The 13,102-nt window shown below is 43.9% G+C and overlaps 1 protein-coding gene across 2 annotated transcripts in view; it reads left to right on the top strand.

The window, feature by feature from the left end:
• The window catches only part of st6gal1 (ST6 beta-galactosamide alpha-2,6-sialyltranferase 1), a 163,936-nt gene that overhangs the window by 21,573 nt on the left and 129,261 nt on the right, over window positions 1–13,102 (top strand). For both annotated transcript variants that reach the window (XM_014195776.2, XM_014195778.2), the window contains exons 3-4: window positions 5,895–6,101; window positions 6,298–6,672. In XM_014195776.2, coding sequence (XP_014051251.2) covers window positions 5,895–6,101; window positions 6,298–6,672 — 582 coding nt within the window. The remainder of the gene's footprint in view (window positions 1–5,894; window positions 6,102–6,297; window positions 6,673–13,102) is intronic.

The following is a 13,102-nucleotide window of genomic DNA, read 5'->3' as shown; positions in this document are numbered from 1 at the left end:
ACATCCACAGGTACACCTCCAATTGACTCAAATGATGTCAATTAGCCTATCAGAAGCTTCTAAAGCCATTACATAATTTTCTGGAATTTTCCATGCTGTTTAAAGGCACAGTCAACTTAGTGTACGTAAACTTCTGACCCACTGGAATTGTGATACAGTGAGTTATAAGTGAAATAATCTGTCTGTAAACAATTGTTGGAAAAAATACTTGCGTCATGCAGAAAGTAGATGTCCTAACTGACTTGCCAAAACTATTGTTTGTTAACAAGAAATTTGTGGAGTGGTTGAAAAACAAGTTTTAATGACTCCAACCTAAGTATAAGTAAACTTCCAACTTCAACTGTATATATGTATACAGTACCAGTCAAAAGTTTGGACACACCTACCTACTCTTTCAAGGGTTTTTCTTTATTTTTACTATTTTCTACATTGTAGAATAATAGTGAAGACATCACAACTATGAAATAACACATATGGAATCATGTAGTAACCACAAATCCTGCTTCTAGAAACTCCCCAATGTAGTTCTCCATCGCCTTGGTCTCTGGTCCCGACAGAGAGTACAGTCGTCCCCGGGTCTGAGTAGTGCTAGGGAGAAGGTCAATCGCGCAGTCATATGGTCGGTGCGGCGGAAGTGAAGTGGCCCAGGCCTTGTTGAACACCTCCTGGAGGTTCTGGTACTCTGTGGGAATTGCGGAGAGGTCCGAAGCAAATTCTGAGCCCCCAGGAAGAAGTCCCGGGGAAGGTTGTGCTGACTCCAGGCAATGGCCATGCTAGAATGGGCTCCAGCCCATGATGGCACCAGTAGACCAGTTAATGAGGGGATTGCGTCACTGGAGCCAGGAGAATCCCAATACCACAGGAATCTGAGAAGACTTGTTGAGCAGGAACTGGATAGCCTCGCTGTGGTTCCCTGACACACGTAGGTTGATGGGAGTGGTGTTGTGGGTAACCCGGCCTTTAGAGCGCCCATCCAGCGCTCTAACGTCCATGGGAATGGAGAGGGGCTGAGTGGGGATGCCCAGCTTGGAAGCCAGGGTGGAGTAGAAAAAGCTGTCATCGGCCCAAGAGTCGATGAGGACCCATAGAGATTTTGACTGGTTTCCCCACAGCAGAATGGCATAAAATGGAGTGCGAGTAAGAGAAGCAGAAAAGTTCTCCATATGGCCCACCAGAGTACTCCCTCCTACCGGTGAGCCTGTTCTTTTAACGGACAAGAGGACACAAAATGACCATGAGTCCCGCAATACAGGCAATTCTTAGTGTTGAGCCTGTATAGCCATTCCACTGGAGGCAAACCAGCTCTGCCTAGTTGCATAGGCTCGGGAAACAGTGACTCGGCCCTCTTCGGCAACTCTCGGGGAACCTCGGGTAGCCTCGGGTTCTCTCGGCAACAGGGCCATCAGGGATTTCCGTGATGCCTCGGAGGCGAGGTGGAATCCTTGGACGGGCAAGCGAAATTGAATCTCCTCTCCCTCTGTCGTTCCCGTAGTCGCCCATCGATCCTGATGGTCAAGGCGATGAGGGAATCAAGATCCATCGGTAATTCCCGGGCTGCAAACTCGTCATTGACCTCCTCCGAGACCCCATGTAGGAACATGTCGAACAGCGCTTCCTGGTTCTAGGCACTCTCAGCTGCCAACGTGCGGAAATCCACAGTCTGCCACACTGCGGGAGTCCTGCCAGAGCTGGAGTAGCCTCCGGGCAGCCTCTCTCCCAGAAAATGTGGCATCAAACAACTTTTTGACCTCTCCCACGAACTCCTCCAGACAACGCATATGGCCGGCTGTTGCTCCCATACAGCTGTAGCCCAGGCGAGCGCCCTCCCAGACATCAGCGTGATAAGGTACGTGTTGCACAGCTGGTCCGAGTCTGCAGGGTCAGTCATGGCCAGTTCGTACTATCGCGTTTCAGGCTCATGGTCAGGGCAGGCAGAATGGTCAACACCGGGAAAACTAGTAAACAGGAACAATCGAGAGACAGGAGCAGAGGGAAAAACGCTGGTAGGCTTGATGAAACAAAGCGAACTGGCAACAGACTAACAGAGAACACAGGTATAAATACACAGGGGATAATGGGGAAGATGAGCGACACAATGGACACAATCATAAAGACAGGTGAAACAGATCAGGGTGTGACATTTGGTGGTTCCAAACTTCTTCCATTTAAGAGTGATGGAGGCCACTGTGTTCATGGGGACCTTCAATGCTGCAGACATTTTTTGGTACTCTTCCTGAGATCTGTGACTCGACACAATCCTTTCTCAGAGCTCTAAAGAAAATTCCTTGGACCTCATGGCTTGGATTTTGCTCTGACATGCACTGTCAACTGTGGGACCTTATATAGGTGTGTGCCTTTCCAAATCATGTCCAATCAATTGAATTTACCACAGGTGGACTGCAATCAAGTTGTAGAAACATCTCAAGAATGAAAAATGGAAACAGGTGTCGTGAAAAGAGACGGTTCCAGTTTGGAGTAGGAGGACCAGACACTGGTCTATACAATGAAAACTGTTGACACAGCAGTTGCTGTCTGCTATGTTTTATAGATATCTTTCATACAAATCTTAACCTTGTGACCATTCTATGTATCTGTTGTTCGTCATGTACGTTGAGAGGGGTGTATCTTGGCTATAAACGATCTTTGTACTTTTGTGTTGTCTTTTTTCAATGGTTCATTAGAGATAGCGCATCATTGAAAGTCAGTGCTTTTGCAAAGCTCTTAGTTATTAAATACACTGCTCAAAAAAATAAAGGGAACACTTAAACACTCCAAGTCAATCACACTTCTGTGAAATCAAACTGTCCACTTAGGAAGCAACACTGATTGACAATACATTTCACATGCTGTTGTGCAAATGGAATAGACAACAGGTGGAAATTATAGGCAATTAGCAAGACACCCCCAATAAAGGAGTGGTTCGGCAGGTGGTGACCACAGACCACTTCTCAGTTCTTATGCTTCCTGGCTAATGTTTTGGTCACTTTTGAATGCTGGCGGTGCTTTCATTCTAGTGGTAGCATGAGACGGAGTCTACAACCCACACAAGTGGCTCAGGTAGTGCAGCTCATCCAGGATGGCACATCAATGCGAGCTGTGGCAAGAAGGTTTGCTGTGTCTGTCAGCGTAGTGTCCAGAGCATGGAGGCGCTACCAGGAGACAGGCCAGTACATCAGGAGACGTGGAGGAGGCCGTAGGAGGGCAACAACCCAGCAGCAGGACCACTACTTCCGCCTTTGTGCAAGGAGGAGCAGGAGGAGCACTGCCAGAGCCCTGCAAAATGACCTCCAGTAGGCCACAAATGTACATGTGTCTGCTCAAACGGTCAGACTCCATGAGGGTGGTATGAGGGCCCGACGTCCACAGGTGGGGGTTGTGCTTACAGCCCAACACCATGCAGGACGTTTGGCATTTGCCAGAGAACACCAAGATTGGCAAATTCGCCACTGGCGCCCTGTGCTCTTCACAGATGAAGCAGGTTCACACTGAGCACATGTGACAGACGTGACAGAGTCTGAAGACGCCGTGGAGAACGTTCTGCTGTCTGCAACATCCTCCAGCATGACCGGTTTGGCGGTGGATCAGTCATGGTGTGGGGTGGCATTTCTTTGGGGGGCCGCACAGCCCTCCATGTGCTCGCCTGACGTAGCCTGACTGCCATTAGGTACCGAGATGAGATCCTCAGACCCCTTGTGAGACCATATGCTGGTGCGGTTGGCCCTGGGTTCCTCCTAATGCAAACAATGCTAGACTTCATGTGGCTGGAGGGTGTCAGCAGTTCCTGCAAGAGGAAGGCATTGATGCTATGGACTGGCCCGCCCGTTCCCCAGACCTGAATCCAATCGAGCACATCTGGGACATCATGTCTCGCTCCATCCACCAACGCCACGTTGCACCACAGACTGTCCAGGATTTGGCGGATGCTTTAGTCCAGGTCTGGGAGGAGATCCCTCAGGAGACCATCCGCCACCTCATCAGGAGCATGCCCAGGCGTTGTAGGGAGGTCATACAGGCACGTGGAGGCCACACACACTATTGAGCCTCATTTTGACTTGTTTTAAGGACATTACATCAAATTTGGATCAGCCTGTAGTGTGGTTTTCCACTTTAATTTTGAGTGTGACTCCAAATCCAGACCTCCATGGGTTGATAAATTGGATTTCCATTGATTATTTTTGTGTGATTCTGTTGTCAGCACATTCAACTATGTAAAGAAAAAAGTATTTAATAAGATTATTTCATTCATTCAGATCTAGGATGTGTTATTTTAGTGTTCCCTTTATTTTTTTGAGCAGTATATGTAGTTTAAGTATAACTCTGACTGGTGTGTGAAGTTTGTAACTCTCCTCATTTGGTAATGCAGAAATTAGCCACCACACAGGATGCACCTGAGTTCAATTTTGCTTCTCATAGCAAAGGGTCTGATGACTTATGTAAAAGATATTTCTGTTTCATATTTGTAATAAACTTGCAAACATTTCTAAAAACCTGTTTTCGATTTGTCGTTATGGGGCATTGTGTGTAGATTGATGAGATTTTTTTATTTATTTAATCCATTTTTGAATAATGCTGTAAAGTAACAAAATGTGGAAAAGGTCAAGGGGTCTGAAAACAGTCCAAATGCACTGTAAGTGTTCAATCATTCCCTACAGCCCTCTTCAGAGTGTGCACTCGTTCCCTAACCTTGCAGTCGTTCAATTTCAAAAGAGTGGGCTGATGTAGATGCTGTATATGGTGGAAACTCCTTCTTGCTCACACTTACATCAATCCAATGCTTCTAAAGTGGGCAGCTGCACACTACAGAGAGAAGGGGAGAGAATCAGAATGTAGCCCCTCTCTCCCCCTCTGTCCCGTCTTTCAGAGAGTGAAAGGCAATTTTCATCCTTCTCTGGGTCCAGTCCAGCCTCTTCACTTGTTTAAAGGTCAACTCACAGCTACCCCTCCCCCCATTTCTCTGACTGTATTCTCCCTTTGTTTCTGTCTGGCCCTACTTTCTCCCCCCATCATTACATCTCATTCCTGTTGAGATTTTTTTCATAGGTCTGTCTGAATCAAGCTCTTTCTCTCTTCCTCGTTGGCCATTCCCTCTCTCTCCCTCCTTCCTTCAACCCACATCTCTCTGTAGATCAGCCTCTACTACCGCCGCTCTCTCCCTCTCCAGTGTCCATCCTTCGCTTGGTCCGATTGGCTATAGGCAGTCTCAGTGAACGAGGCTCTACTTCTTTCGTCGCTGCTCCTCATTGTTATCCTCCTTTCTAGTCTGACCCTTCTTTCCTCTCTCATCCCTCGTTTCTCTATCAACCTGACTCACAGCATTTAACAAAAAACTTGTCTGTGTTTGTTATGTTAATATAGCACTGTGTAGAAAGGGCAGGCCCACTCTAGCACTGTAGATGAAAACGGAGTTCAAAATGTGTTTTCCCATACTGTGTGAATATACAGCATACTGTAGGTGAAAAGGGGTGAGTCATCAAAATATGCATTTTGTCCATGTATATACAGCATACTGTAGTTGTGTTTCTGCTTGTCTGGTCTTTTGATGTTATCCTCCTGTGATACAGTATTGTCTTGTTCGCGTTGCCATGGGATGTTGAAAGTAAGCAATTTGTTGCCGGAAGGCTCATACTGTCATCTCATCACGGTGCTCTTTCCTTCTCCTTCTGACTCCCATCCCCACTTTTCACTCTAACCCCGCCACCCTCTCCCCCTTCTCTCCTTTCTCCCTACCTGTTTGCCGTTCTCGTTCCGACCCTCAATTCCTCACTTTCTCACCCCTCTCTCCTTCGGCACCCCTTTCTCTCTTACCTCTCTCCGCTCCCCCTCTCTCCATTGAACCCCCTGCATCCTCTCCACCTCTTCCTCCCCCCTCTACATCCACCCAACCGCCTCTCCAGTACCCCGGGGCAGCGATGGACCGCGTCAGCTTGCTGTGGCGTCTACGTCGTCGGGCCCGTCGCGGGGCGCTGTGTATGGGCCTCTTCTGCATCTCCATGGCAATGCTCTATGCCCTCTGCGCCGAGAACAGCGTACCCGTCACCGATGCTATCTTTGGGGTGCGGGCACGGACCCGCGCCCAGCCCCGGGCACACTCCATCATCAAGGTATGTTTGTCTGTCTAGAGTGGTCACGGAGCATCATCAGCAGAACATGAGCATGTCCGAAATGGCCTATTCCCAATTTAGTGCACTACTTTTGAACCCATCGGACATACTCATAGCCATAGGCTCATGAATCCTCACACTGTATCGTACAGTAGACTCTATCCATTCTTCTATTTCATGCAATCTTCTTCCCCAGGTGCTGAGAGGTGGGGCCAAGCCCATGTACCTCGACCCCCAGAAGCTCCCCGGCATCATCCCTGGCAACGCCCACCGTCCAATCCCAGTCCTCTCCTCCCCAAACCACACGCAGGAAGTCACAGCTAAGGAGACACACTCCAAACACCCTAAGAGAGAGCGAGAGTCATCGGGATTCTTCGCCTGGCTCTTGCCGCGCCCCTTCAGGCGGGCCATGGAGACCCTGTTTGGGGGCCGTCGTCGGGGGGAGCTTAGTGGAACAGTCGGGGACGCAGAATTTTTTGGTCCTCACAGAGCTCTGGGGGAGGTCTGGGACGACGAGATGTCCAGTAACATGCTGGGGAAGAGGCTGAGGAAAGTGGTGCAGAACTATCAGGTGAGGGGGATAGAGAAGAGAGAAAGAGCCCAGCTAGCACATAGTGTGTATTACTTTAACAGAACGTTTCCTAAAAGGAACTTAAAACCGATCAGAATTCCAAAGGAATGTCGAAGTTATGATGGAAAATGTTTTTGCGGAGGACACGGTAAGCCAGCCTATTCCCTATAATGTAAACTCCAACAGAAATAACTTCAAATTAAACAAAGGTTGCTAGCCAACTAGCCTGCTAATGTTAACCCTACTAACCTGCTAATTGTAGCACTACCAGCCTGCTAACGTTACTTGATTGCATAAATCAACCAGTTGCTATCAACACCTAGCTGACAGCTACATTAAAGTAAACCAAAGTTTTGGACAGAAAAAAATGCCATCTAACCAGTTATCAAATAATGTTACCTATATGCAGTTATCTTAGCCAACAAGCAAGCCAGCTAAAGTTTGTTATTTTAGCCTGCTAGATAGCCTAGACAGCTAACTAGCCTAGCTAGCCAACCACCAGGGTTGAAGCTAAGTAGTAAGCCAGAGAACAACACCAACAGGTCTACAGGGGCAGGAACCACACGACACAAAAAAATGCCAGCAGATATAAAGTAGAGAGAGCAGAGACTTACCGATTGATGGCTAAGTTAGCTACCAAAGAAGGGCTAAGAAGAGGCACTTCAGAGGGAGAGGATGTTTCAACGGCTGAGGGAGAGTCAGCTAATCCAATAGCGATATAGTGAGGTAAATCCAAAGTCGATAGATTCCAGAGGCAATAATCCAGAGGCGGCGTTGGGTACAGGAGACGAGGGGAAGAGTGAACAATAAGACAGTGATCGGAAGAAGGCTCCAGCAGATGGAAATGATCACAACAGCACAGTCAGTCAACTACTGTAGCGCGCTAGTACTAAGCCAGGGTTGGAAAATGCTGGTAGCCTACTTCAAAGAGAACAGGCAGAAAAGTTGACCAAACAAATTGGAGGACAAAAAACAAATAAGAACAGGCGAGGTACTAAGCAATTTGAGCAGGCAGATTTTCCACTTTTCTTTTGATGCAGAAGCAAGTCTGCCGGTGGTGCAGGAGAAGTCAGAGCTGCCTGTAATGTTGCCAGGAGATACCGACCCTACCATCAGGCTTGTTTAAAACGATCATTTTTGTCCTCATGCTAGCTAGCAGTAGCCACCACAGCTAAGTTTGACCACATTGAGTTGTTACTTTGGTGAGTAAAAACGCAGGCTTCCAAAGGAAGGGCCGACTGCCTGCGGGTTTTCGCTCCACCCTTGTACTTGATTGATGAATTAAGGTCACTAATTAGTAAGGAACTCCCCTCCCCTGGTTGTCTAGGTCTTAATTGAAAGGAAAAAAAAAAAAAAAACACACACACACACACTCGTCCCTGCTTTAAAGTAATGTTCTCAAAGTTATTTTGTGTGAATTTCAGTAATTCAGCACAGCGTTTCCTTCAGATTTCGTCTCATGGTTTTATTTAAAGTCATATTCTCAAATTGTTCCAAGAAAATTAATAAAAAACATTCTTCTGTGGGCATTTCAGTACTTCAGCATAACGTTTCGTACAGGTTTCATCATGGTTCTATTTAAAGAGGCAATCTGCAGTAGCTACATACATTTTTGGACATTTTTGGCCAATTGATTTTTGAAGATTATAATTTATAAATGTCTCATGAGCTTAGTTCAACTGTCGTACCCCATTAGAACCCCAAATATAAGCTTGTTTTACTCCAATGTTTGTAAATAAAGTAAATGTAAACACACACTGTATAGCCTCAAAACATGTGTAATGGGTGCGTGTCGGTGACAGGGAAGTCAGGCGCAGGAAGAAGAACTTGGTATAAACGGAGTCGTTTAGTAAGTGCTCATAAAACTCAAAAAATCTAAATATACCGACACATGACTTGCACATAACATACAATAAAACAATCTCCGACAAGGACATGAGGGGAAACAGAGGGTTAAATACACAACATGTAATTGATGGGATTGGAACCAGGTGTGAAGGAAGACAAGACAAAACCAATGGAAAATGTAAAATGGATCAGTGATGGCTAGAAGATTGGTGACGTCGACCGCCGAACACCGCCCGAACAAAGAGAGGGACCGACTTCGGCGGAAGTAGTGACAACATGGTTAAGATTTTAATGTTGGTACAATGGTTCTTCCTGTAAAAGTTGTGTTCTACTGCAGCACACCTTGCGGGCTGCCGCAGAATTCTATGGCATGTTATTTAAGGAAAATATGGCATTGTACAACGTGACAGTCGGGAGTACCCAAACGGAGATTCAGTGAAAATAAAAATCTCATTGATTTATTAAGACCAGTCTCCATGCTTGTCTCAGAGCAGCGCGAAACAGTGCTGAAATAGTTGACCACAGTGGGTAGACTATTGCTACCAATCCTATTACTTCTAACTTCAATATGCTTTAAATGCCACAATGTCACAAATAATTGAACAAACTCAATTCTTAAAACTCTGAGAGGGGTAATAGGAGGTGATCTGCACTGCATGTTAAACATGTTGGCTATAGCTGTTCCGCCAGCGGAACGTCTAGCCAAAATCCAATGGAACAGCAGGGCGCGAAACACAAAACATCAAAAATCTAATAATGTCAATTTCTCAAACATACGACTATTTTACACAATTTTAAAGATACACTTCTCCTTAATGTAACCACATTGTCCGATTTCAAAAAGGCTTTACAGCGAAAGCAAAACATTAGATTATGTTAGGAGAGTACATAGACAAAAATAACCACACAGCCATTTTCCAAGCAAGTGTATGTATCACAAAAACCCAAAACACAGCTAAATGAAGCACTAACCTTTGCCGATCTTGATCAGATGACACTCCTAGGACATCATGTTACACAATACATGTATGTTTTGTTCGATAAAGTTCATATTTATATCCAAAAACAGCATTTTACATTGGCGCGTGATGTTCAGAAAATGTATTCCCACCAAAACATCCGGTGAATGAGCACATCAATTTACAAAAATACCCATCATAAACATTGACAAAATATATTTAAAGAATTATAGATATACTACTCCTTAACCTCTCTTGCGTCCCACCTACTCAACAGCCAGTGTAATCCCGTGGCACGAAATTAAAATACCTTAGAAATGCTATTACTTCAATTTCTCAAACATATGACTATTTTACACCATTTTAAAGACAAGACTCTCGTTAATCTAACCACACTGTCCGATTTCAAAAAGGCTTTACAACGAAAGCAAAACATTAGATTATGTCAGCAGAGTACCCAGCCAGAAATAATCAGACACCCATTTTTCAAGCTAGCATATAATGTCACATAAACCCAAACCACAGCTAAATGCAGCACTAACCTTTGATGATCTTCATCAGATGACAATCCTAGGACATTATGTTATACAATACATGCATGTTTTGTTCAATCAAGTTCATATTTATATCAAAAACCAGCTTTTTACATTAGCATGTGACTAGCATGTGACTAGCATTCCCACCGAACACTTCCGGTGAATTTACTAAATTACTCACGATAAACGTTCACAAAAAACATAACAATTATTTTAAGAATTATAGATACAGAACTCCTTTATGTACTCGCTATGTCCAATTTTAAAATAGCTTTTCGGTGAAAGCACATTTTGCAATATTCTAAGTAGATAGCCCGGCCATCACGGCTAGCTATTTTGACACCCACCAAGTGTGGTACTCACCAAACTCCGATTTACTATTAGAAAAGTTTGATTACCTTTGCTGTCTTCGTCAGAATACACTCCCAGGACTTCTACTTCAATAACAAATGTTGGTTTGGTTCCAAATAATCCATAGTTATATCCAAATAGCGGTGTTTTGTTCGTGCGTTCAAGACACTATCCGATGGGTAAAGAAGGGTGACGCGCCCGACGCGTTTTGTGACAAAAAAATTCAAAATATTCCATTACCGTACTTCGAAGCATGTCAACCGCTGTTTAAAATCAATTTTTATACAATTTTTCTCGTAAAAAAGCGATAATATTCCGACCGGGAGTCGTTGATTTCGTTCAAAGAGAGAGAAAGTAAACATGGTGTCGGCTCGGGCACGCGCCTCCAGTCTCCTTGTCCTCAGATCGACCACTTACAAAATGCGCTAATGTTTTTCAGCCAGGGCCTGCAAAGCCACCATTCATCTTTCTGGCGCCTTCTGAGAGCCTATGGGAGCGTTAGAAAATGTCACGTCATGCCAGAGATCCCCTGTTTTGGTTAGAGATGATCAAGAAGGCCATGAAATGGTCAGAGAGAGCGCTTCCTGTTTGGAATCTTCTCAGGTTTTGGCCTGCCATATGAGTTCTGTTATACTCACAGACACCATTCAAACAGTTTTAGAAACTTTAGAGTGTTTTTTATCCTGCCCCCTATCCCAAACAGGTTAATATTTTGATAGTGAAGAGAAAAAATCCTCTCAAGAGAATTAACATTAGTTACACCAACTGGTAGGCTAATCACACAGTTGTACAAAATGGTAAGAGAACTGGTGAAGCAAGTTACCCCTCTACATACACATTTCTTTACCGGAATCTCTAAATGAAAATACTGGCAGATCCATAAAATGTCCTTGTACAGTAGTACACCTAATTACATTTAGAGGATTCTAAATGAATGTCTAAGGGGCTTTTATATAATTAAAATGCAGCGTTAATTAAAGAAACATTTTTAAAATGTATATGCTTATTAAGTAGTCTTGCTTGTTTCAAAGCAGAGCAAAACGGTGCTGAAATAGTTGATAATGCGGGGAGGCTATTGCTTGTTGGGGGGGATTTTCACACCTACAGTGTCTATTGTCCTGCTAATAGCCCTTGTGAAAAACAAGTGTTTGAAAACATTTTTCCCCCTTCCACTGACCTCTTCCATTAATTTTGAAAGGGTATTTTCCAGTAAGCAGCAATTTGTTTACCTTCATTAGCCTACTTTGTTCCAATATTTCTGTCATTCAGTGATATTTATTCTCATAGTAATTCGTTATGTATCCATAATGAAATAAACATCTGCATTTTGAAAGAGTATTTTTTATCATTATTTTATTAACGAAAGCATAAAGATGTTGATGAAGAAGCCACATTTGCCTCGGGATCCATCCCAGTTTGTATTCTGTGGAACCATGCGTTTTTTTCGGTGTGGCCCATTGTCCAGCCCTTTGTCCACTGATCTCCACGGATGATTGCGGCATGGTTGTATGCTCTGCAAAAACACATTCACGTTTTTAGTGCACAATTATCGATTTTATTACACAGTATGCCTACACATTGATAGGCCATATAAAAAATTGTTTTTAAGAAAATGCACTGAAACCGAAATACCTTTAGTTTTGGTGATCCTCTCAGCTCCGGCTCATTTTCAAGTCCTCCGATGGTTACAGTCCTAACCCTGGAATGGGTAGCACCATAGAAAGAAGCTGGCTTGATGAAAACTATGTCTGTAAGCCAGAAAAGGGTCTGCTCGGACCAAAACACACTGCCACCAGGGTTTGCATTGCAAATGAGTAATAAACTGGGTCAAGATGCCAGCAAAGTAGACCTTTATCTAGTAAAATAAAGGTAAAATAAACATAAATGAATAAAATACCTACAACAGTTTCGGTAGGCCTACAGTATATCTACAAATATACAGCTCCTTCTGACCAAGTAGAACATTTTTGTTTTTCTTAGAATAAAAACCTTAGTGTAACAACAGTTTTAGTAAGTAATATGCTACAGTCCAGTTACAGCTCCTTCTGACCAAGTAGAAACAAGTGGGTTTTTTTTCGGGTGTGTGTGCAGGACAGAGGAATAGCAATTCTTACACTATTGTTCTATATTCAATCACCTTCTTCATCCTCATCATTCAGTTCAATAAAATTCAATTTTGAAGTCGTGAACAATTATCACATTCTATTTGGTTTATATCGCCCAATTCATTGTCAGGTAGAGACACATTTAGCGCCTTAGGACCCAAATACACAATCAGTGCTCTAACCCCCCCTTGCGGTGGTCTGAAGCAATGAAGCAGTGACGCAGGGTAACGTACAAAACCACAAAGCGCCGAGGCATAATTTCAAAACATTTAATTGAGAAACCACTGTATCATGGACAGTCAGTCCTTGCTCATGGAAAGCTCTGTCTATGAATTTGAGATTTCCATTTTTCGAGCCCCATCCCTCAGTTTTTTAGCGAAACAGTGGCGGGAATTTTTATTTTATTTATTTTTTATTTCACCTTTATTTAACCAAGTAGGCTAGTTGAGAACAAGTTCTCATTTACAACTGTGACCTGGCCAAGATAAAGCAAAGCAGTGTGACACAGACAACAACACAGAGTTACACATGGAATAACATGGAATAAACAATAAACAAGCCAATAACACAATAAACAAGTCAATGACACAGTAGAAAAAAATTACGTTTATTTACAGTGGGTGCAAAACGC

Source organism: Salmo salar, chromosome ssa04 (assembly GCF_905237065.1).
Source record: "Salmo salar chromosome ssa04, Ssal_v3.1, whole genome shotgun sequence".
NCBI lineage: Eukaryota > Metazoa > Chordata > Actinopteri > Salmoniformes > Salmonidae > Salmo > Salmo salar.
Note: the sequence above shows the minus strand (reverse complement) of the source record. Positions and strands in the feature narration are given on the sequence as shown.